Genomic DNA, 26,801 nt, shown 5'->3' with positions numbered 1-26,801 from the left:
TCAGTCTCTTTAAAAAATTGATAAGTACTTATATTGATCTCTCTTTTACTAGGCACTGTGCTAAGTCACTTACATATTTACTCCTTTAAACTTTCTATTATCCCTGGGGGAAGGTTCTATTTTCCTTCCATTTCTTAGGTAAGACTCTAACCCCCAGAAAAGTAAAGTAACATTTGCAAGTTTTTGTGAATGGTCAGTGATGGGACCAGTACAGGAACATCCAAAGTCTGCGCTTGGAAACAGTGCCCTATATTGACACTCACATTACAGATGAACGGAAAGGAAGCATGCACTTACCATATAGATTAAATCTCACATTACACGTTAAAGGAAAGGAACCATGCACTTACATTATAGATTAATACCCACATAACAGGTTAAAGGAAAAAGAAACATGTGCTTCTCTCAAAAGTTGTAAAGAAAGCATATCTATTTCTAAATATATTTCCCAATTTCTTTTGCTTGTTTTCTGACCTTTGTAGTGCATTCTGCCATGAGGAAAATTTTAATTCTTATATAATTAAATGTATCCTTTTTTTCTTTGAATCTTAGAAAGGTGTTCCTCATAAATAATTTATTTCAAGTCTACCAAGTTTCTGATACATTTACAGTTTCATTATCTTTTTACTTTTAACTAGTTGCTGTATCTAGAATTTAGTAATGATAGCCATATTTTCCCACTTTTGTTGAATAAGTTTTGCTACTGACCCAAAATGTCCACTTTATTTTAATCTCAAATCCCTTATGCTCTTGCATCTAATTTTAAGATGTTTCCTATCCCACTGGTTGTTTTGTCTATCTGAAACAAAATGCTACCTTAATTATAATGTAATTATAATATAATAAATGTAATTAGTAAACATAATACCATATATAATAAATAGCATAATATAAAATAACAAAATATAATTTACCATATAACAAGGTCAAAAGAGAACAAAACTATACAATCACTTGAAATATCCCCCAAAGGTATTTTATAAATTCAATATTCATTTCTAATTTAAATGAAATAGTAAAATAGGGATTTATGAATGCTTCCATAGTAAGAGAAAATTATATATCTAAAAGAGAAAGAGGTAAATGATAAACTTTAGTAACACTGGCAATAAATATAGGACAAGATGAAGATGCCTGATATAATCTTAAAGAAAAAGTATTATGTAACATTGTCTTTGCAACACTGATGAGTTCAGTGAAAAGAGAAGCTCATAGAAAAGAGTATCTCATTCTTAATGTCTGTACACTTGTCCATTGCATGAACATAACAGCTTATTTAACCAATATGTTACTGATCTGCATCTGGATTTCTAGGTTTTCATGGAATTTTATTACGCACAATTGTTACAAACTCTAGGACTACCTCTTAGGTTTATATCTTTTGAAAGAAACAGTATCTCCGTAGATGGGTTATGTGGGCTGGCTGCTAGCAGACTATGGCTACTTCTCAGTTCTTCCCTTTACATTCCTAGTCCATGTGAAAACGGAAGGCAAGAAGGTCTTCTGTTTAGAGACTCTAAAGATAGGTCTTGGTGATAAAGCCTTGGTGGTAAAGGCTAAAAATATCAACCCAGAACAAGTGTTTTTCCAGCTGTAACTATGTGTGATTCCCTTGGTTTTATTCTGTAGAGGATGTAATAAGACAAGACTGTAGGATCTGCCCTCAACGTGCTTCCAGTAAGATGAGCTAAGTCAAGTATGGTGGCATATCTAATTCAAGCAAAATATAATGGCTCCTTTTCTCTCATAGCAAAACTTCGTGGAGTGAATATCGAAGTCACTGTATGCTCTTAATTAAAGGAACACAATAAATCTTGTATTGGAAGGTGGTTATTCTGGTCTCTTTGCAGAGATGAATTGGAAATTGTCTAGAAGAAGGAAAATTAGCTTAACCAAAGTTAAACTCATAAATAATTGAGCATCTGTGGCCTATGTTTCTCTTTGATCATAATTTCTCCCAATTTGTAGACCTCTTTGATACCCGATTAATCATTGTCAAAGATGCAATTAACAATGATTATTACTGTGTATTAGGTTTTGCCTGGGCCCTGAAGAAACCATCGTAAATTATGAGCTATGATTGTCACTTGATTTTCTCACAAAGAACAATCAGAACTCCTGGTCTTAAGTGGCTTGGAATGTGAAACTAAGAAGTCTCTTAGATATTATTAGAGGATCCCACAGAGCCCATTGGTGAAAGTTTGGAAAACATTGGGCTTCTTAAAATTAATTCTTGTAGTGTGTTACGAAAGATGACTGAACCAAAAGGATAACAGTGTTTCTGGTTCTGTTGTTAGCGTTCTCCATGGAAACATCACGGAAGCTTCTGGACTCAATTTCCTTCCCCATGTGTGAATGTCACTGAAAATATCCAACTCCATTCTATCCCCATATAACTTCAGAAACTAAGCAAAATGAAGACTCAAAATTCATTTCAAATAATGAAAGGAAGATATAATGTAGAATGGAACTGGGAAAATGTCTGGTTTAAATTCTGGAAAGTACCAACTATACAATTCTGGATAAGTTGCTTAATCTTGCTTAGTCTAATTTAATGCCCATCTCACAGGCTGTTATGATGATTAATTTAATATCTTTGTATAACATACAGTGTTATGTAACTTCTTGTTCTTCTTGAGTAAATTCATATCTTTAAGCAACTCACTTTAAAAAATAGTTACTTGCTTAAATTACTCTTACCTTCTATTATCAGCTGAATTGTGTCCTGCTCAAGTTAATATGTGGAAGTCTTAAGCCCCAATACCTCGTAATATGACTGTATTTGGAGATAAGGCCCTTAAATAGGTAATTGAGGTCAAATGAGGTCAAATGGGTGGGCTCTAATCCAATATGACTGGTGTTCTTATAAAAAGAAAATATTAGGACACAGACATGCACAGAGAGAACAAAGTAATTATTAGTAACCACGATCATGTCGTGAATGCATGGAATACGTCACCATTTGCCAACCACCGTGTCAAGTCAGCAGAAACTACAGAAATTAAGAGCTCACCGCAGAAATTCACACACCCTTGCACCAGGTAAGGGACCACAGGCAGACGTTCACTCAGCCTCTCATGTGTCCCTCATGGAGTGCACGCTCTCTCCTGGGCGGGGCGAGCACAGACACTTATTGGGAGTTTTACTACTTTTAAAATGCGTTGATACAACCATGTCTCACTGGATAAGTCAGCAAACGCTTTTTGTAAATCCAAATTCTCCACACCTCCTACCTTTCGCGTTGCGCTAGTCTCAAAGCTCCCGCCCCTGCTCCTCAGGCCGCGTCCCCATGTGAGGCGGGGCTGCGTGCGGACGCACGGCGAGCGCGGAGTCGTCCTCGAGCCCCGCCCCCACGGAGCCGCAGCCGGTTTGAACAGCGTCCCCGCGCGCGGAGGGCTACGAGGCTGGCGCCAAGGGCTGGCGATTCGCGCGGGAGGCGGCGCGGGAGCGCGGCCTGGAGGGGCTGGCCTAGCTGGGGCTCGTGGCCCTGCGTCGTCTGGCTGCGACGCGGGTCCTGCGCACGCTGCGGGGCCGCAGCCGCCGGGAGGTGAGCGCCCGAGGGGCCGGGAGGCGAGCCGGGGACCCCAGGTGGGTGTGGGCATCGTGTCCACAGCCAGCGTCCCCGAAGCCGCGCTCGGGCCGTGATCACTCGGTGAAGCTGCGCTGCGACACAGCAGCCGACTTCTTCCCGCGCTGTGAGGACCTGTGTGCGCTGCAGGACTCAGTGCCTCTCTGCCTGCGGGAGGGCCTGCTGGACTTAACGCTAACCCCTTCCACGGGGTGGACTGGGTGCCGCCCCTGAGCACCCTCTGCCCCTGATCTGTATCCAGAGCTTCTTCCAGGCACAGCTGGGCGAGACAGGTTTGTAGTTTCCGCTTCCAGGGGCTCTCGTGTGGGCGCTGCGAAGTGGGGTTTTAGATGGTGCAAGGTGGAGGCTGGGCACTAGAACCGGTGCCCAGTGCCCGGGTGTGCGTGCACTAGACGGGGCGTGCGGCCTAGGACTCCTGCCAGCTCGGTGACCCCGGCCGAGTGCCTTAAGGCTTCTAGGTCTCAGTGTTCTCATCTGTAGCATGGGGTTAAGAAGACCCACTCTCCGTGGCGGTTACAAGGACTCACTCTGTTAATGCTTGTAGACTCTACAATGTAGAACACTTAGCACAGTTTGGAGCATCGTTAATGGTTGCACAGATGTTACCTGGTGTGTTGAATGACTTTGCCTGGTACAGACCAAAGCGGTTAGGAAATGGATATATCCCAGCTTCATTTCCTTTCCATTAAAACAGGTCTCAGAATAAAAAATATATATATATATTTTTATAAATTCGTTTTAATTTATTTATTTAGCTGCGTTGGGTCTTCTTTTCTGTGAGAGGGCTTTCTCTGGTTGCGGCGAGCAGGGGCCACTCTTCATCGCGGTGCGCGGTACTCTCACTGTCACGGCCTCTCCTGTTGTGGAGCACAGGCTCCAGACGAGCAGGCTCAGTAGTTGTGGCTCATGGGCGTAGTTGCTCAGCGGCCTGTGGGATCTTCCCAGAGCAGGGCTCGAACCCGTGTCCCGTGCATTGTCAGATTATCAACCACTGCGCCACCAGGGAGGCCCCCAAAAATCTTTTTTTCAATAGTCAATATCATATAGTGGAAAGAGCACCGGTGTGAAGGCAGCTTAGGGTTTGAATTCCAGGGCTTATGCTCTCTGTGGCCTGTGCAGGTTACTTTTGAACTGCAATCCCCACACTTGTAAAATGACATTAAAAACCACTCTTTCTGAGGGTTCTTACAATTAATTAAGCACCTTATGTGTGTAAAGTATCCTGGCGCTTGAATGAGTTGTTAGAACCAAGCGCTGCTGGAGACTATGCTTCTGCCCTAGGTAATCTCCCCTTCTACTGGGCAGCAGGTAAACACAAGCACAGTAGTCAGTTCTCCGGAAGAAGTGAGTTCTGGTGCTGCAGAGCACAGAATCTTTTTGTTTTTTAATTTAATTTTTATTTTATATTGGAGTATAGTTGATTTACAATATTGTGTTTGTTTTAGGTGTACAGCAAAGTTATTCAGTTATACATATATCCATTCATTTTCAGATTCTTTTCCCGTGCAGGTTATTATAGGATATGGAGTAGAGTTCCCTGTGCTATGCAGTAGGTCCTTGTTGATTACCTATTTTATATACAGCCGTGTGTATATGTTAATGCCAAACTCCTAATTTATCCCTCTCCGCCACCTTTCCCCTTTGCAGAGCACAGAATCTTAAAAGGGAAAGTTCAGGGTAGGCTTCTTGGAGGAGGTGCCATCCTTTCTAAGGATAGTAGAAGCTCCTGGGGTGGCAGGAGGGAGCAGTGTGTCAAAGGTTGAGAAATATAAGAAAATATGGCAAAACTAATGTACAGGACTGGAACTCAGGGTTTGGGAAAGAAATGAGAGTTGATACTGGAAACCTAGTGGGGACAAACATAAAGGGGCCTTGTTTGTCCTGTCAGAAGTTTGGATGTTTATCCTGAAGGCTGTGGGAAACCCTAATAAACAATAAGATGGACTTCTGGTTTAGAGGCTCACTCGGACCTCCATGTGGAAGGCAGTTGATTGGGTGCAGGGTGAATTGTAATCTAAAGGTCCCACTCAAGTTATAAAAGGTTGGACTGCATTTTGGAGATCCGAGAGAGAATGGGTGGGGCCTGGTGACCAGCTAGAAAAGGAAGGGCAGCAAGCTTGGGTGAGAGTTTACAGCTGCATCTTTTTGTGAGATACAGAGCACAGTAGGAAGGGATTGGGGGTGGGGAGAGGATCTTACTTGATCTTCAGTGCTGTAGAGGGGCCTGGTAGACGGGTCTGGGCCCAAGGTTCAGATCTGGGATTTTTGGGAGGACAGGTGTTTGAAGGCATGGGAGATACTTAGGTTACCCACAAGACGATACAAAGAATCATGGGTCTGAGAGTTTTTTAAGTGAGTGTATGTATATATATTATTTTTTAAATTTTATTTATTTATTTATGGCTGTGTTGGGTGTTCATTTCTGTGCGAGGGCTTTCTGTAGTTGCGGCAAGTGGGGGCCACTCTTCATTGCGGTGCGTGGGCCTCTCAAGTGAGTATATTTGAGGATGTTTACAAGCTGAGAGAAAGTAGCCAGCAGAGGAAGGGTGTGAAGATTTAGGATAGGAAATGATTGTTCCTTTGTTTTCAAAAAGCTGAATACTTATTGTGTGCCTGGCCTTTTTCTAGGATCTGGGGTTCACACCATCTGTTATCTCTTCTGCAAGGACAGTTCAACTCATCCCCTTGGTGAAGAGAAGTCACATTATTCTTTGCATCCCATTCAGGTGTAGGAACTGTTCTGTACCTCTGAAGGGACTTTACTTAAGCAGAGTAATAAGTTAGAAATCAAAAGAAATTATAGCTGGAAGGGACCTGAAAGGCCATGGTACTTAATTTTGCCACATATTTTACATTGAATGTAAGAAAAATTTATTGTTGAGCCCATTCTCTTCAGAGTTCCTTCACTGAACTTTCTTTATGTTTTTTATCCAGTGGGTCTAACTTGTAGATTTTGGCCTCCTCGTAAATTTGCTTCTTCATCCATATTACATTTTGCCCGGACTATGGGAGAAGCTCCTGGGTGGTTTCACGGCCCCTGGGCTCCGTTCCTCTGTTTATCTGCCTACTCAGCTTAAGTGATCTTCTAACGTAAAAACATACGCTTAAAATAATGCTGCTAATGGCTTGGCCACTCCGAGTTAGTGCATACTAGCCTCTCAGCGTGTGCTCTGCACAGAGGCGTTTAGTCTGAACTGTGCTTGGCCAAGCCTCATGGGGCTCTTTGGCCCTGAGGAAGGGGAGCTTTTTGTGATCACTCCCTTTATCTAATCTGTCCTTCAGCAGCGGGGTGCCTTTTTCTAATCAGCGGAGGCACCCTTACTCAGCCAGTGGTAGCCCCAGGCCTCATCACCTGTGGGATAGAAGCCATGCTCTCTCCTAGGCTTGCTTCGTCCAGCATCTCTATTTTCCTTTCTGTCTCTTCTCACACTTGGACCCCTGGCCTTTAGTCATCCCCACCTGCAGTATTTAATGTGCCCAGCAGGTGTCAGGCTTGAGTGTCTTTGCACAGATATTCACCGTACAGTTAATGCATATTGTACTCCAAGTCTGCATACTCTCATCTTTCTAGATTGTACTTCAGGGTTATCATGAAGCCGTCACTTAGATATAACTTTTTGCCTCCATAGGAACCTCTGTGCATAAAAGTTATGGTTCTTTATCTCATGTGATTGAAATTTTGAGTTTATGCATCTCCCTCCTTAATGAAGGCTTTAAGGGCAGGAGTCGCTTCTAATTCTTAGCAGAGAATAGATGCTTTGTTTTTTATTTAGATGCTTTTTTTTTTTTTTTGGCGGTATGCGGGCCTTTCACTGCTGTGGCCTCTCCCGCCGCGGAGCACAGGCTCCGGACGCACAGGCTCAGCGGCCATGGCTCACGGGCCCAGCCGCTCTGCAGCATGTGGGATCCTCCCGAACCGGGGCACGATCCCGTGTCCCCTGCGTCGGCAGGCGGACTCTCAACCACTGCGCCACCAGGGAAGCCCTTTAGATGTTTTTTAATGATGATAAAATATATGGTTTAAATCACTCATTTTACAATAATTTTGGTTTAGGTTGTGACAGAAATAAAGTTTACAGAAGTCGTGTTCCTGCGATTAGAAATAAAGATGTGACCTTCTAGTTGTGTAAAGTTCTTAAATGCTGTGTAAGTGCGTCGTGTGCGCTAAGGAACCTGGAGCTAAGTGGGGTAGTTGTGTGAGAGACTTAACTGTGTTAACAAAGGTAAGCCTTCATTGTGTCCTGCCAACATTTGATAGTTGCTTTTGGGGCAAACTAAACCAATAAAATTTTAAACTGTTCCTCCCCATTAAATGGATTGAATAAATCGGCCACTTTGGTGCACCTGTGTCTTGGGAGTTGTCCACTTGGAGATGGAGGTTTAGAAAGTGAGTTTCAGTCTTGTTTAAGTCTCTTCCCATCAGACTGGTCTCGTGATTTCCTACACACCATGTTACTTCCTGTCTACCTTATCTTGGTGTTGTTCATGCCTGGGTTGTCTCCTGTGCCTGCTCAAACCTTGGTCCATTCTCATTTGTACCATGGAAGTTTGTCATGCTGGATACTGTCAGAACTAATTTTACTTAAGTTTGTGTTAAGCCACAAACCACACATTTTGTATATTTTCTGTTTTTTGTGTTTGTATTTTAATGTTTCTCTTCAAGAAACATTATGGGAAGAGAAATAGCAAGATATAAAGAACAAAAAAGTCATGATGATCTTTAAATTGTTAGAACATGTATCTGCAGTCATAATTATAATAAACTGTGGTATGTGTTAAAATAGGAAATATATGTCATATCCCGTAAGAGCAGCAAACTCAGTGGTGTTAGTGGGGGGGAGTCATGGAAGTAATCACAAAGCAGGTGACTGTAAGTTAGGGTCCTGAAACAGTGTGTGTTCCCCGTGTCCAGTAGTGATCTGGAGGGGTCAGGAAACCTGCCTTCAATTTGAGGGAACAGAGGGTTTGAGGTCCTCTCTCTTCTATTGCTCTAGTATACTGCATAGCAGCTAATAAAATACTGGGTTTATAGTTGACATTTAAATCGCTGATTGATCATCAAGATTGGCATGTATCATTGGAAATGAAAATAGGAAGAATCTTAAGATTTTTAGGTTTTTCTTTTTTTTCCTATCTCTCAAAAGGTAGGTAGAAAAGCAAATAAGTCAAGATTGACAAATGTATAGGCTCTTCATCTTAGTGTGTGTGTGTGTGTGTGTGTGTTTTTCTGTTATTTGTCAAGGTGTAAAGAACTCTATCACTCTTAAGACAGTAAACTTCACGGGGTGTAATCTGACATGGCAGGGAGCAGATCACATGGCCAAGATCTTAAAGGTGATTTTTTTATGTTTGAACTTTCATGAAAACATATGTGATTGAAGCACATTAATATATTGGTACAAATGGCAGTTAATTTTTGTCTTTTGATACCTGTGAGTGCAGCTTTCGTTTTGTTGAAAGAATATGACCAGTTTTCAGTTTGGGATTCTACCATTTAGTAAAGATAGTCCACTTAATTTTAGAAATAAGAGATTTAATATATAATACATAATAATATTTTTATGTAGTTTTAGTTACTGAAAACACTGATTGTGATACTGTCAAAAAACTATGCCATTATAGTCTTCAAGACTTAAATGAATCAAGTGTTTATTAGCTGCTGTAGTTTATAAACTAATAAAATCACTACACCAGCAATTTGTAAATACAGTTTTTAAAATAATGCCTTACCAACTTTACAGTGGTTATAATGACTGTATTTAGGCCTAAAGTTATTTAATAATTTGACATGAAGCCTTTTTAATAGTTTGATGGTGCAGATCAGGGATAGGTAAACTATGGCTGGTGGGCCAGATCCAGCCTGTCGCCCGGTAAAGAAAGTTTTTTTGGAACATAGTCGCACCCATTGTTTAGAAAGTTTCTTTGGAACATAGTCGCACCCATTGTTTACATGGAAGCTATGGCTACTTTCACCCTACGCCAGTGGGGTTGAGTAATTGCAACAGAAACTGTATAGCCCACAAAGCTGGAAATGTTTAAATTTAGATTTTAAAAATTGAAAAATTCTTTGAGCCTCTACAGGGCAAGTGCATTGACCCCTGTGGTTGAAAACAGCCAAGAACTTGGGTGCCGAAGCCAAATGGCCTAGGTTCAAATTCCCTTTCTCCCATTTCATAGCTAAGTGACCATGGACAAATCACTTAACCTCTGTGCCTCATTATGAGGTTTAAATGAACTAATTTGTATGAATAGTGCCTGGCACTTAATAAGCACTGTGTAAGTGATTGCTGTTATTTCTGCTTGGAGCTTTTATAAGCTATTGTTAATAGGAAAATGACACAAATGATTTTCGTTTTAGAGTGTCAAAGGCACTTTGAGTCTTTTATTTTTTCAAGAATGTAATAAGACTTTTTTCATTTAAAGTCAGTGTTCCCTATTACCATAATTTATTTTATGAATATAAAGAATTGAATGTCTTTAAGACAGTACTTGTGGTTAAATGTCAAACCATAATTTTCCCAAGGCACATCAAACTGGCTCTGCATAGTCCAGGCCTCTAAAGTTTGTGTGCATACCCTAGGTAGCATGTGAGATCTATTTTGTAATACAGTTTTTAAAATAATGCCTTGGACTTCCCTGGCGGTCCAATAGTTAAGACTCTGCACTCCCAATGTAGGGGGCCCGGGTTCGATCCCTGCTCAAGGAACTAGATCCTACATGCATGCCGTAACTAAGAGCCCGCATGCCACAACTAAAAGATCCGGCATGCTGCAAGTAAAGATCTGGCACAGCCAAATAAATATTTAAAAAAAATAATAATAATAAAATAATGCCTTAGGTTTAGGAAAAGAAAATATTAGAACCTATTTGCCTTTGTATCATTTTTAAAATATCTGTGTGGTTTATAATGTACATACAGTATATGTATAGAACTTCGTGTATATAATTTGTTAATAAATAAGATGCATATTAAAAAGTTTTCTTATGGGTTGCCCAGTCAGGTGTTTGGAGACCAGTGGGGGACAGAATGATGACATTTAGAGCCTCAGCAATGATAGAATTTAGAACCAATTCCCTGACTTAGAAGATCAGGAAAATAATTCATAGACTGTAATTGAGTTGTCCAACTTTACATAACTGTCCAGAAACAGGTCATCCAGTGACTGGAATCTAATCACTGACGGACTAGAATGTTGATCACTGGACTCGTAAACCAGAACTGACTGTTTAATTTCTCAGCTTGATTCTCCTGGCACATATGCTTGATACGTGTGTGTGTAAATCTCTGACATAATAAGCCATACTCAGTAGGCACACCCTGTTTCCTTATTGAAGCATCTTAATTTTGTCCCATTAAATCTTTGAAGTATCAGACTATCAGAAGGCACGAAGAAACCTGGGCTGAGAGTCTTCATTCCAGGAGACCTGATCTTGACTGTATGGCTGGTTTGAGACGCATCACTCTGAACTGCGACATGCTCATTGGTGACCTGGGTGCAAGTGCTTTTGCAGAATCTCTTAGTGAGGATTTGTGGCTTGTAAGTAAATTCTAAAATTGAAAATAATTGAATTTTTAATAAGATACATGCTTAGCTTTTGGCTTGATACTGTCATGATAGGAATTTTTTTTAAAGCATCATTTTTCTGATAGGTTTTATTTTGCTTGTCAACTTTCTCTATGAGTTGCATATATTCATTGTAGAAAATGCAGAGTTACAAGAGAACAATTACCTATAATCTTAATACCCAGACATAATCACTGTTCATTTTGGTGTATATACTTTCAGTCTTTTTTTTTCTATGAATATATTTTGTACACTTAGGGATAACAAAAATAAAATTGTAGTATACTTGCTATTTCATAGTCCTGCTTTTTTCATTTAATGATGTATCATGTAGTATAGCATCATATTGATGTCCCATAGTTTAATCAATTCTTTGCCATTAGATTTAGACAGTTTGTTTTTCCCTGTCAGAAACATTGTGAATACGTTGTATATACATCTCTGTGTCCATCGGGATTACTTCTGTAGAATAAGGAACTAGAAGTGGAATGACCTGAGTGTGACATATTTTTAAGACTTTTGATACACATGGCCAAATTACCATCCAGAAATGCTATGCCAATCTGTAGTACACCCCAACAGTGGATGTGAAGCCTGCCTCTCACAAACACTGGCTTGTAGCACTTGTAAAAAAATGTAAAACTACAAAAATGAGTACCTCTCCATTTTCTATGCAAGTAGGATTACTCCAAATTTTATAACATTTTTCAGTTAATTTAGTATGAGCATTTTAGCAAGTCAGTAAATTTGCATCTCCTGCATCATTTTTTGTGATTGTTCAGTATTCCATTATATGAATATGCCACAGTGCACATAGCTTATCCTTTCTTGTATATAAGCTTTGTCCAGTTTTTCAGTTACAAATTGTACTCTGATATATATCCCTACCTATATCTCTGACTATTTCTTTTGGTTAAATTCTTAGAAAGCGAGTTGTTGCATCAAAAGGGTATAGACATTTTGAAGACTTTTCTTAACAGAATCTTGGCTTAATCTGATAGGAGAATAACCACATTTTGTTTTATTTTGTATTCATTTGATTTCCTGGTGAGGTTTACTGGCTGTTTGTATTCATTTGGCTAGTTGGTTAATTATACCGTGTGTCCATTCTTCTGTAGTGAGAGTTTGTAGGGGTTGTATCATATCCTGTCAGATCCATATGTCTGACTTGCTATTTCTGTATGTCATGGGGTGTTGAAAGACTCCAGGTATTTTAATGTGATGGTCCACTCAACACTTAAATAAATGACTCATGATAGTTTCCTTTCATGTAATAGTTTTTAATACCTGTGCTTTTGTGATGATCCCTTTAGTTTGAATGAGTAGGTTGTTCAGCCCCAGAACTACTAGAAGTCATGATCATTTGTTCTGGTTTTTGTCTGACGTTTTACCGCGAGAGTTCTTGACCATCATACTTTCATGATAGGTTTTTAGTATGTATTCTCTATTCACACATTGTTTGAATTTGTTATTATTTGTATCCTAGATAACGGTACTTTTGGGCTTCCCTGGTGGCGCAGTGGTCGAGAGTCCGCCTGCCGATGCAGGGGACACGGGTTCGTGCCCCGATCCGGGAAGATCCCACATGCTGCGGAGCGGCTGTGCCCGTGAGCCGTGGCCGCTGAGCCTGTGCGCCTGGAGCCTGTTTCTCCACAACAGGAGAGGCCACAACAGTGAGAGGCCCGCGTACCGCAAAAAAAAAAAAGCAACACAAAAACAACAACAAAAAACCCCCGATACTTTACTAATGTTATACGTCCCTTATGTTTTTAGCAGATAATTTACTCATTAAAGTGAGTTATACTTGTAAATTGTTCTCATCTCTACTCAGAAAGAGGTGCACCTAGATACTAAGCCTGCTTCCACCAAGAGCATTGTTTCTTTCTTGTGCAACCTCTGAATTCTTGCAAGGAGTACTTTATTCGTTTGTCAGTTTCACAAGTAATTATTTTAATACCTATTGTGTGCCAGATACGTGTTTAGGCACTAGGGATAAAGCAGTGAACCAGACACACAAAAGTCTTGCCCTCATGGAGCTTACATTCTAGTGAAGGAGTTCAGATAGAAATGAGTAAACAGATAAGTAATATAATTTTAGATAGTAGGAGGTGCAAAAATATGTTAATGTAAAGAGAGTGAGCGGGGGCAGGTAGGACTCCATTGGACAGGTTTGTTAGGGGACAGCTTCACTGGAGAAGTGGCATTTGAACGGAGACCTGAATGAAGAGAGGAGCAAGCCATGGAAAATCTGGGGTAAGCACATTCCAGGACAAGTAGCCCATGAGTATGCAGGCATATAGGTGGGTGGAGTATTTAAGGAAAAGGAAGGAGGCAATGAATATGCAGGCAGGTAGGTGGGTGGAGTATTTAAGGAAAAGCAAGGAGGCTAACATGGTCAGAGGATTGAGTGCAGAAGATGTGGTATGACATGAGGTCAAGGAGCTAGCCAGGGGTCTGCTCTTGTAAAGTCTTGAAGGCCAGAGTAAAGATTTGGATTATTCTAAATGAATAGAGGGTTTTGAACTGGAAAACGGCATGATCCAAATAGTATCTGAATAAGGTGACCTGGTATAGAGGATGGACTTGGGAGGATAAAGAAGAGAAACAGGGAGACCAGTTAGGAGACTATCACAGTGGTCCAAAAAAGAGATGTTTATGGCTTAGCTTAGGCTGGAAGTTTGGAGCAAGTGAAAAGTGGTTGAATTCAGGTTGTGTTTTGAGGGTGTAACTAACAAGGCTTGCCGATAGATTAGATGTGGGGTATGAAGGGAATAGTAACAAGGAGACAAGTCGTTGATGATTATGTGTGCAACTGGGTGGTATCACTTAGAAAAAGGGAGCTGATGGGAGGAGCAGCTTTTGAGGGAATATCAGGACTTTGGTTTGTTATCTTAGATGCCCTTTAGGTATCTAAGTGTCTGGACAGTGCTCAGACTGTACTTTCTATCCAAAGGTATCCAAAGCCACTTTAGATGCAAAATGTTTAAAGTTGACCTTTGCTGCTGCCAAAATAGTAGCCACTGGAGGCAGTCTGCAAGATGGCATCTTAGGTTTCTGAGGAAGAAATTAGAATACACAAAGGGGGAGATAAGTGTATAATTACATAATGTAGATTTCATATTTAAATTTATGGGAAAAGCAATAATTAGTTGGCTTTTGGTTTTAAATGGAAATAGCCACTCATTGGGAACTAATTACTCTAATTTCAATTTATTTTACTTTAGATCATTGTGTGATGAAAGCAGTTATCCAGAAAGTTCTCCAGATGGAAGGAGTGCCAAGTCAGAGGTATATCACACATTTCAGTTCTCTCGGAAGAATTTCTCTTTAATGGCTTGTTTTTCTTTCTTTCTTAAAAGAAAATTATCAAGGTACTTTCTGCCATCTTAAAACTAAGTGTTTAGTCAAATGAAATGGCTTTTCTGTTTTTGAAAATGCTGTGTGATGCTTTAATTTAGGTTTCCAGAAATGCAGATTGAAAACCTTTTATTAACTTAAAGTATCTTAATTTCCAATGAAGATCAAACCCTCCTAAATTACCTGAAACTTAAATGGCATATTTATCGTTTCTGTCTCAGTACCAGTGGATAACTTCTCCATCGTGAAGGAACCATCCAAAGCTGCTAGACAGAAAAAGAGAACTCTAATTCGGGGAAGTGACCGAAAAGGAAAAGCTACTATTAGAGTTGGTAACTCTTCTGAACTATACCCCTTATGTTTTCTGGTGTGCTAAAATTAAAGCAGCCAATATTAACCACATGCATATTAGGAAGCCTATGATTATTTTGAGACTTATGAGAATTTATAGAATATAGATATAATAAATGAATTTAAAGAGATGTTAATATTAACCAACATATTGTTTGGATCTCATAAAAACTTCGTTATTTTGAAAATATTTCCTGGTTGATAATTACTTCTGACACTTTGCAGTTGTAATTTGGGGTGCACTTTGATGATAATTTTAGTAGTGGTGCTTTTGAGGAATGATTTTTTTTAAATGCAGAATTACCTTTTGCGCTACAAGAAACAAAATTTCTTCTCAGTTCCAACCTTCCCATTGTTTCCTGCTTCTTTCTTAGAAATGCTTACCTAAATTTTTGAATCAGGTAATATCTTGTTTCTGTGAATGATTAAAAAAACTTGAAATAGGTATGATCCTTATAAAAGACTTCTACAGACAAGTTTATTTACCTAGATTGAACATTTTAGAAAACAATTTTCTAAATGTTTACTGTAATGTATATTTAATTTTCCAAATGGTAGTTAACCCAGGATTTTACAACTAAGCCTATTATTTTGTTACGAAATGTAATTGTAATAGAAAGCTTTTAAAAGCCTTTAACAATCAGTGGTGTAAGTTTCACATTCTCCTGAATATATAAATTTCCTAGAATTCACTTCTACTGATAACGTTTGTATTGTTTCTAAGAGACCTTAACTTTTTATTTTCTGGAACATATTATGGTTAGTCACAAATTGTCCTTTTTTGTTGGTGATAAGAATGAATAGCAGGAGGAGCATTTGTGAAACCAAATCTAATATGAAACTAACTCTTTCTTGTGAGTAACTTTGAATTTTGAAACAGCAGAACAATAAGGTTGAATATAAAGCAAAATAAATTTTTTTATGTTTATGATCTGCCAATTTCCCAGAAAGAGTTTTGTGGTGACTTTAGTTATATACCAGATACATTAAAATCACCAATGGACAACACATCTTTTATTCAGGTGCCCTCTGAAAGTTTTAAAAATTTGTTGACTTAATATCACTGAACGGTCCACTTTAAAATGGTTAAAATGATAAATTTTCTGTTTTGTGTAGTTTACCACAATTTTTTTTAAATGTGTTGTTTGAAGATTTGGGGGTTTTATAAAGGTATTGAATTAGCATAAGAATGAAAAATTTAAAAGACTACCTCTAATTCCATTATCCTATCAAGCAATATTTACATTTTTATTTTCTCTTCCTGCTGTCCATAAACATAATTCCACGTAGCTTCAATATAATTTGCCATTCTTCTCTTTTCATACTAAATTTAAATTCTGTGATTCATAGTTATACTTTTTAACATTGTATTTACAAGGTTTTAATTGAGTTGGTCAATTTTTTAAATTGGTGAAAAACTGGAAATAACCTAAAATAAACTATTGTAAACATCTTCATAAATACAGCTTTTTTTTTTCTACTTAAAGATGTATTTTTGTTTTTGTTTTTGTTTCTTGTGGTACGGGGCCTCTCACTGTTGTGGCCTACTCCCGTTGTGGAGCACAGGCTCCGGACCCGCAGGCTCAGTGGCCATGGCTCACGGGCCCAGCCGCTCCATGGCATGTGGGATCTTCCCGGACCGGGGCACGAACCCGTGTCCCCTGCATCGGCAGGAGGACTCTCAACCGCCTCTCAACTCTCAATCCAGGTTTTTGATTCTCTATTAATCAACTTGCTTGGACAATAGCGTATTAAATAGAAGTTGTTAAGAGTGTTTATGAAGTCAAAAAAAAGCTTATGATCATCTGCCAATTGTTATTTCAAGAGAGTGATATTTTAATAATGAAATAGTACATACAAAGAAGTTAAGATTTGTGGTATCACACTAATTAGATATTATTATTAAAAATTTATATCACGTGTAAAGTATTCTTAAAATAGCTAAGTTGACTTTTGCTATGATATTAGAAATGGAAATATATATAAATAAAGCATGTATATTAGGAATTCTGTAGAATTAGTACCTGGCGGTATATAAAAGGGCATCATGGAATGAGAAGAAAACAGTTAAACTTTTTTTTATTTAGCATGATTCAACAAAGTGGAAATGTAACTGAAATATACAAACTCATTGAGCTATTTTAAGAGTAATTTTATTTCTTGGGCTTTTTTTTTGTATTTGCCTCAGTTATTTGGAGACATAGAGGTAAGCCAAATCAGTATCTGGCTCTATACCTAGATCCAGGTGAGTATAGGGGTGAAATAATGGTGTGAATGGTGTCACATTTATATTGTAATTATGTATGCCTAAAAAAAAGATGGGAACTTTTATTAGAAATTTTTTTTATCGCCTAACAAAAAAAGTGTAATTAAAAAAAATTTTAATACAAATGTATTTGCATTCGTTTCTGAAAGTAAAGGAAGGGTATACACATACAAACCACATGCATACAAACATTTTTTTTGATGGTAATTAAGTTAAAAAACATAATAAAACAGCACAAAATGAACTGAGCTCCTATATATTTTTAAGAGGCATGTAAATCTCACAGGATCGTGTGGTGATTATCAATAAGCTACACTCTATGAAATATTTGTCCTATATTACCACATACACTCCATTTTACCCTGCATCCTAATGCTGCTCAGATATAGTAGAAAGCAACAGCATAGCACAGGGAGATCAGCTCGGTGCTTTGCGATGACCTAGAGGGGTGAGATAGGGAGGGTGGGAGGGAGGCTCAAGAGGGAGGGGATATGGGGACAAGTGTATGCATATGGCTGATTCGCTTTGTTGTGTAACAGAAACTAACACAGAATTGTGAAGCGATTATACTCCAATAAAGATGTATTAAAATAAATAAATAAAATAACACAAAATATAGTAGCTTTGAAGGATAAATATAACCCTTTTAACCTATGATGTTTGTTTTCAGTAAGTTCAAATTAAATATTTAAATGTGAATTTTAATATGTGGCTTGTTCTAAATAAAATATTAACATGTAGGTCTAGTTTTTGCAACCAAATATTTCGTATAAAGATACTTGCCTCCTTACTACTGAAATATAGGATAAGTCTCCACATTTCACTCTTTTATCCCATGGGTTTCATTTGTTTTTTTGTGTATTTTCTATATGAAATCAAAGGAGCAGTGAAGGTTGACAGGCTTATAGGAGAGTAACACTGACTCACCTGCCACCCAGCAACTTGCAGCCTTATAACTTTTATTGTCTTTACATAGAAAAATTCATCTTAAATTGAAATTTTGGTCTAATTCTGAAGATTCTGTTTGGCAGAAGTCATGGGTGTATCTGTGCTTGTGTGTCCTTGAGATTCAGAAATGCCAAAGGTGTTCTAAGATTCAGTAAACTTGAGTGTTTCTGCATAATACATAAAATGTATCATACTTTGGGATTATTTTAAAAATTTATTTTTGCATTTCTGCACATCTCAATACTTTTGTTTTAGTTAAAATAACTTGTTACTGTAGAGAACTTATATTTTTTAAAGATGCTGGCTTATGTAAAACCTTTGTACAAAACGATCCTCTTTTTTTTAATGGCCTTGGCATCATTGTCAAGTGCCTGGTTGATTCCTTTCAAGATGTACACGTGTGACAGTTTCTCTGTAGGCCTTTGGTGCATCTTGATTCCTTCTTTTCATGCTTTGTCAAACATAGGCTTGGCTGCAAAGCAACCTGTAAGTAATGGAATGAAACACTCTGCTGGTAAAGAATGTTATGGTCCTGAACCTCTACCACCTGGTGTGTCTGGTTTCTGGCCATGGCGTACTGCAGAACGTGGAAAAATTACAGACATTTTGAAGTCTTTTCTTACAGAATCTTGGCTTAATCTGATAGGAGAATAACCACATTTTGTTTTATTTTGTATTCATTTGATTTCCTGGTGAGGTTTACTGGCTGTTTGTATTCATTTGGCTAGTTGGTTAATTACACCGTGTGTCCATTCTTCTGTAGTGAGAGTTTGTAAGGGTTGTATCATATCCTGTCAGATCCATATGTCTGACTTGCTATTTCTGTATGTCATGGGGTGTTGAAAGACTCCAGTTATTTTAATGTGATGGTCCACTCAACACTTAAATAAATGACTCATGATAGTTTCCTTTCATGTAATAGTTTTTAATACCTGTGCTTTTGTTTAAATGAGTAGGTTGTTCAGCCCCAGAACTACTAGAAGTCATGATCATTTGTTTTGGTTTTTGTCTGACGTTTAACCGCGAGAGTTCTTGGCCATCATACTTTCATGATAGGTTTTTAGTATGTATTCTCTATTCACACATTGTTTGAATTTGTTATTATTTGTATCCTAGATAATGGTACGTTTGGGCTTCCCTGGTGGCGCAGTGGTTGAGAGTCCGCCTGCCGATGCAGGAGACGGGTTCGTGTCCTGGTCCGGGAAGATCCCACATGCCGCAGAGCATCTGTGCCCGTGAGCTATGGCCGCTGAGCCTGCGCGTCCGGAGCCTGTTGCTCCGCAACGGGAGAGGCCACAACAGTGAGAGGCCCGCGTACTGGGAAGACAAAATATTATTCTCACATTTCAGTTATTTTTGAGAGCATATGATCTAAATCTGTTTTATATAGACAGAGAGATGCTTGATAAAAATCCATGGAAATGTGTGCTAGAATCCAGAAATCCCTGAAGAATCTACTCAGCTAACATATAGCAATATTTTCTTATAGGAATATTTTGTTCAAGTTTATGCATTATAAGTACAGAAAAAAGGTAATAAATTGGACTTTTGAATGAAAAGATTAGCAGAAACACAAATTTTAGTTATATCATAAGGAAATGGAATAATAATTCCAAAATATTTTTATAAAGGAGGTTTATTAAAAATTAACATAATGTACATATATGTATTGTATCCCTATTCTGATTTTTAAACTTTAAGTCCACAAATAACATAAGGTTTTGTTCTTTTAGGATATTAAAACACTGAGAAAAAATGAAATTATCCTTTTGCAACAAACAGAAAATATTATGCCAAATCTCATATCTAAAGTTTTTATCTTTATAAATAAGTGTGTTTTGTTGCAATATCATTTGTGGAATAAGTAACTTTATAAAGATTAGTTTACATGCCAAATCTGATAAGACACCATAAGTAAGAATATAAAACATTTTGATAATATTCTGTGTAAGAACTATAGATATGAAAATATTCTATGATATTAATAATCATGTTCATTATTTGGCCTTATGCTATTTGGTTTATTATTTGGCATTATGCTATTTGGACAACTAGCTTGAAGACTGGGGGGAAAATGAAAAATTTTTTTTCTATTTCTAATTGTAATCTTTATAGGACACTTGTTTTAAATAGACAATTCGTTATGTGTTTGCAATAATATTTATACCACTTGCAATCATTCAATTGAAGTACTATTATTTTATTACTTTTTAAAAGAATATATTTAGCAAATATTCCCAGAGCATCAATTTTAATATTCTTATAGATGAACATAAAAAATGGAAAGGATTGTTTTCCATGACTATTTGGTGGTCCAAATATTTTTCTTTTGAGTACATTTTATATTTCTTCTTCTTAAGAAGAATGACATTTTATTAAATATTGACAATAAAAAATATTTTATTTTTAAATAAAATCTTTCTTTTTCAATCATATGCTTTCTTTCAGACAATTAGTTTGCACCACTGAAAGGACATCTTCACACGTGTTTCTGGGAAATGTTGCATTTATCTCTTGGGTTACATTACTCTGTATGAAAAAGTTAAGGATTTGGAAATTTATTTTACTTCTCTATTATCCTTTACTAGAAAAGAACTTTTTGATTCAAAGATGAAATTTTTCTGGAAGTCCCATGGGAGTATTAAGTTACCTTGGACTAAACTGAATCATCAGTGATCATCTTAGCTGTCAATGACCTATAGATGACATATTTATCTAATTAAAAGATGTCTTATTTTGAAAGAAATGGTGCATTGTGCATAATTAGAAAATTGGAGTCATTGGCTTATTAATCTAATGAGGCTAGCCATTTATATTACTACGTGGAGAAGTTGTTTTATTTGCAATTAACAATGCTGTATATGAAATGTTAATTCTTGATAAAGAACATAAAAATTAGGCACATCATAATTTTTCAGAGGAAATTTCAGTTCTTTGCTATATACCCCTGTCACTTATTTCTGTTACTAGAGTATGAAACACTTGTATACTGTTTTTCACTAACCAGTCCCTTAGACTTGCACACCAGCCATCCATTCATCCTATTCTATCCCTGTTACAGAGATAAACATGCATCCCCTCCTCAGCAGTGATGTTGGTTCAAGCTGTAGGCATACGACATGATCCAAGTATGTCTGTGTCCTTTCCTAGGAATTTTCAAATTGTTTTGAGGATGAAGTCGTTCCTTTTCCTCTTTGATCACAGAACTCTAAGAATATAAACCTAGGAAATAGCCAGCCATGAATCCAGCTGACTTGAGATCATAAAACCATCAGCGAAAAACAGAGATAAGAGAATAAAAAGTCACTGATTTCATTAAAAACTTTGGGCTAGCCACTTCTGAAATCATGTTTTGTTTTTCTTTTTTGTTTAATTAAGAAATATAATTGCCTTCTGTTGTTTTGGCTTCTTAGAAGTGAATTTCCATTAGTTGCAATTGAAAGAGGCCTGACTATACAAGATATATTTGATTTTTATACAAATTCAAAAAAATGATGCAGAATAAAGTAAGTAAAGATAAAAACAAATAGAGAATAGTATTGTATTGTAAGTTAATCTTAAATAACCTTATTGTATAGAAAGTTTATTATTATTTTTACTTCCATTATGTGGAAGATTCTTTGGTATCTGTGAAAATTTGTGGCACATGAAACTATGTATTAGAGAGGATTGAAACTCAATTTCATTTGCCTCAAGCCTGTATGTATTGTATATAATTAGGTTAGGGTTTATATATATATACATATATATATATATGTATATATATATATGCCAAAGAAAATACATAGATGGTTTTAAACTACAGGCATTCACTTAATATTATATTAATTAGGGTTACCTTTCGCACAAAATGGTTATTTAGCTTTTTCAGTCTTAACCTACTTATTGTGAATGGTAGACTCATAGCTGGAACATGTTTATTTGATAGTGCTTATAAAACCTGAAATGAAGAAAAATTGAATATGTTATCAATCTGCACAGCAAAACATCAACAGCAATTTGGACTCATTTAATGTAGGGACAAACCACTTTATATGAATCAAAGATCACACACCATTAAAAAATAATATCATTGAAATATGACTAGAATAAATGGAAAGTATCATTGTATCATATTTTTAAAAGTATTTTTAACTAAGATAATTTTAATTAGAAATAATTAAAACAAAGTTGAGCCTTAAATGTGCAATTTCAGATATTTGCAGAATGAATATACGTGGAAAACATCATTCCTAGAATAAACAAATGTGTGTACAGTTAATGAGATGGCATTTCTGAGATGAATATGTTCCGATGTAATCATTATAGAAATAACCAAAAATGATTGTAAAATACCATAATTACCCCTACAAATAAACAAAATCATAGAAAACTTCAGGCTTCAAGTTTGTTCAGGCTCAAAATTCACAAAGTGTGTGACCTCTGTCAATTTTCTTAACTAGTCTAAACCTCAGTTTTCTGTTGGAATGATAATAGTATCTCCTTTACAGGGAGATACAAGAATACCATTTGGCAATGTGTGAAAACAGGCACAATTTATATTGCATGACAAATTATTTATTAAATCTCAGCTCCTGTTACCAGTTTTTATACAGATACTTGTATTCAATGAAATTGTTTAAAATTTGAAGATTCACTGAAGATTTATTTTTAAATCAATATAATTATATTAATACAAAATATATAAAAATAAATATATGAATAATCGTAACATTGATGGGTTTCAGATAAATTATGTTCTTCATTAGAATTCAGAGGACAGCAAGGCTTAATTTCTTTTGGGCTTTTAATATACCAAAGTATTCTATAAACCTTGATAATAACTATCAAAGAAAAGATTTCACTAGAAAAAGTAAACAGGTAAGGAAGAACTTATTCAAGGTTATTGCAATTAGAGGGAGACCAGAGTGTGTTCTGAACTCAACTCCACAGAAAAAAGGGCAGGAGTTTTTAAGAGCTGGGGTGGAGGGAACTGTAAGGCTATCTATGTTTGCTAATTGGCCTTATCCAGATATCTCATGACAGGAGGAAGTTTTACTAATTGAAGCAAGGCTGTCATAAGAGTTTGGCTCCTTACCCTCCCAGAGAAACTGGCACAGGGGAACACTATCTTGATCGATATTTACATTTCAAAGTGATGGCTCCTTGGTCCTTGAAAAAGACATTCCTGGATTGTAAAACCAGCAAGAAACTTTTTGAAAGAATTTACGTACACTTCAAGGCACAAAGAAAGACAAGTTTTCTCAAGTACATAGTTTAAGAAATGGAAGAGGAGGGACCTCTGTGGTTAGGCCATTTGGAATCTGTAAGAGCTGCTATGAGAAAAGGTCAGGAACCTAACAGCAGCAAGAAGCCTGCCTGAGGTTTAGTCAAGCTGATAGAAATGTTAAGGTCTTCTTGGACTTTATCTCTTGCAGTTAGTTTAAAATCCATGGCATTGTTGATTTTAATATTCTGGCAAATTCTTTTGTGGGTAAATAGAAAAGACAGCAATCTTAATAAATCCTAAGCCAAAGTGACATCAAATATTTGTAAGATTTTGAATGCTAAAGAGACAAGATGAAATGTCATCATTATCATATGCATAAAGTCTTCTATTTTATGCTTATTGTTTGGTGTCCCTGGATATATCATCTGCCTTGAAGCCTGGAGAGTTTTTAACTTGTTTTGCTGTTAATAATTTACTTAACAGGAAGAAATATTTCATGTATTTTATTGCAATTGTATGATAAGATATTTAAAATAGAATGTGAGTGACTGGGTAGTTCAAGTATTAGGGAAAAGTGCAAAGCAGCAAGGGCCACACAGCCAGTGTTACTTCCTTGGGCCTGTGGCCTCCAATTAAGAATCTATCATAAATTCCTTCACTTTAGACATTTTCATAAAATATGAGAGAGATGAGTCAGATGATACAAATAAGTTACCACTAGACAAAGCTATAAACTATTCAATATTTGATTTGTGTGTTTTTGCCTTTCATTGCATTTTGTCCCCTTTCCTCCTTACTGTTATTCTTCTTTCTTAAATGTGTGTGTGTGCATGTGAATCAATTATGCAGCATATATGCCAATCTTTTCATGTCAATGATTCTTAAGAGAACTCCCCAAAAATATGTAAGAATCACTTGAGAAGTCTCCTCCCTAGTTATAGTTCTCTGTCCTTTCACTTTTCTAATATTCATTTCAGAGTGCTTAATTCCCATTTGAAAATTACTTGCATGATGGGAACTGTGAAATATTTCTCAAGTTTGTCAGAGTGGTGAAAAGAATTTTGGGGACCACTATGGTAATTTATTAATTAGTAATCAAGACACTACTTAAAATAGCTCTCTCTTTTTTCATTTCCGTATAACAATAGAATGTTTTCTTCAAGGATATAGAGAATATAATACTATATTATTCTGGCTTTTTTAATAAATAAGAGATTTTTAAAATTTAGAAATATGCACTTGCCTTAGAAGGTAGCTTAGAGTGATAAATACAAGTTTAAAGGTGGAAAGTAAGCTTGAAATTAAGTATGGAAAGTGAATTAGTATAAGCAAAATCTTTCTACATAAGTCAACCATAAAGAACCCTATTAATTAGGTTGTACAGTTAGTTTATCTTCTGGCATTGAAGTTTCTTAAAATGGTTAGAGGTAAAATTAGTAAGCAAGTGATATGAAAAATCTGTATCATACATGTGAACACTCTACATTATACACTGCATTGTGAGATGCTCAAACCATTACAGGTCTTGCTGCAGTTGAATTTAACCAATAGAAAGCAGTTTTCTGTCTTCCTTCTCATGCCTACTCACTAGCATAAGCTCATTGAGTAATTTACATTTCAACTTGTCCACCCTATTTAAATATCTCTCTCCTCTACACTCTGTTTAGATCTTCCTCTCTCTCTCTCCCTCTCTCTCTAATACATATAATCATAGTCACCTAAATTAAACACACCTATGATAAATGTCACTGTTTTCTATCTAAGTTTCTTTTGTGTCATCATACACATGAGAAATCTATATACTAATTTACTGAAGTAAATTTGAAAATTTAATTGATATTTAGGTAAATTTATGAATAATGAAAAGTTACTCTTATTTGCTATAAAATATGTAAAACTTACACATGATATTGTCATGCTATTGATGCACTAGAGGCTTTACTAAATATCAAATCGTTTATCATGTATAAAATAATTACCTTGATGAAAAACAAGCAGAAACAAAATATTTCCTGATAATTTGCTCAAGATTTATATTTAACAAGAAAAACTCTTAGTAATTTTCAGCCCAGTTTCCTCACATTGAAAGAGGAATTGATACAAATAATAATGGTGACACACAGATGTGGTGATATATTCCTCTAGAAAATCTCACTGACTTTCAAATAATTAAAATACAAATTTTCCTTGTCACTCATTTTTTGTTCGGCCCATATAAGAATTATGAGATGATGATGAGTAAGTCTAAATTAATTTCTATGAATGTGACTGTATACTTTATTAATTCACTTATTAGAGAAGCAGATATCTATTGAAGTCCTCCCTATCTTAAGCAATATGACAGGTGCTAATGTAGAGTAATGAAAGACAAATAGTATGACATTAAATAATTTTTAAATTTATGATATTCAGTTGTCTCTAGGTATATCGAAATAAAGTCTCAGTCAATTCACATTTTTTGAGAAATACAAAAAGAGAAAAGGCAATAGAACTACTTCTAAATTTTTAAGTTGATTAAGTACATCAGGTAAAATTAGTCCTGTGGTTTTTGAAAGCCTAAATATAGTCTTTGATTCTGACATTTATATTGCAATCAATACAATATATGCTCTCCTCTGGTAATATCTACATTAAAATATTTGTAGAAGTATGAATAAAATCTCACAGATAAAATCTGTAATCTCTATTGTAAAGCTGAGTCACAAATGTGTTAAAGAGTTTGATAGAAACCTTCAACATGGCGGAAGAGTAAGACGTGGAGATCACCTTCCTCCCCACAAATACATCAGAAACACATGTGGAACAACTCCTACAGAACACCTACTGAACGCAGGCAAAAGACCTCAGATTTCCCAAAAGGCAAGAAACTCCCCACATACCTGGGTAGGGCAAAAGAAAACAGAAAAAGAATAGGGATGGGACCTGAGCGACTGGAAGGGAGCTGTGAAGGAGGAAACATTTCCACACACTAGGAAGCCATTTCACTGGTGTAGATGGGGGTGGGGATGGGGGAGGGGGAAGCTTCAGAACCACGGAGGAGAGCTCAGCAACAGGGGTGTAGAGGGCAAAGTGGAGAGATTCCCGCACAGAGGATTGGTGCCGACAACCAGCACCCACCAGCCCCAGAAGCTTATCTGCTCATCTACCGGCCGGGACGGGTGGCGCTGGGAGCTGAGGCTCAGGCTTCGGAGGTCAGATCTCAGTGAGAGGACTGGGGTTGGCTGCATGAACACAGCCTGAAGGGGGCTGCTGCGCCACAGCTAGCCTGGAGGGAGTCTGGGAAAAAGTTTGGACCTGTCTGAGAGGCAAGAGACAATTGTTTTGGGGTGCAAGAGGAGAGGGGATTCAGAGCACTGCCTACACAAGCTCCAGAGGTGGGCGCCAGCCACGGCTATCAGCACAGACACCAGAGATGGGCAGGAAATCCTAAGAATGCTGCTTCAGCCACCAAGAAGCCTGTGTGCAAGCACAGGTCACTATCCACACCTCCCGTGCTGGGAGCCTGTGCAGCCCGCC

At 37.2% G+C, this 26,801-nt stretch overlaps 1 protein-coding gene and 1 pseudogene across 1 annotated transcript in view; both read left to right on the top strand.

The window, feature by feature from the left end:
- Window positions 1–23,578, top strand: part of LOC132593829 (centrosomal protein of 78 kDa-like) — a gene marked incomplete at its 5' end in the record, with an annotated part of 136,002 nt that extends 112,424 nt beyond the window's left edge. Inside the window, 1 exon segment of the mRNA XM_060287848.2 lies at window positions 18,543–23,578. Within this exon segment, the coding sequence (XP_060143831.2) occupies window positions 18,543–18,730 (188 nt within the window).
- Window positions 3,476–16,438, top strand: LOC132593823 (centrosomal protein of 78 kDa-like; annotated as a pseudogene).
- Window positions 23,579–26,801: the final 3,223 nt, after the last annotated feature.

Source organism: Globicephala melas, chromosome 18 (assembly GCF_963455315.2).
Source record: "Globicephala melas chromosome 18, mGloMel1.2, whole genome shotgun sequence".
Classification (NCBI taxonomy): domain Eukaryota; kingdom Metazoa; phylum Chordata; class Mammalia; order Artiodactyla; family Delphinidae; genus Globicephala; species Globicephala melas.
Note: the sequence above shows the minus strand (reverse complement) of the source record. Positions and strands in the feature narration are given on the sequence as shown.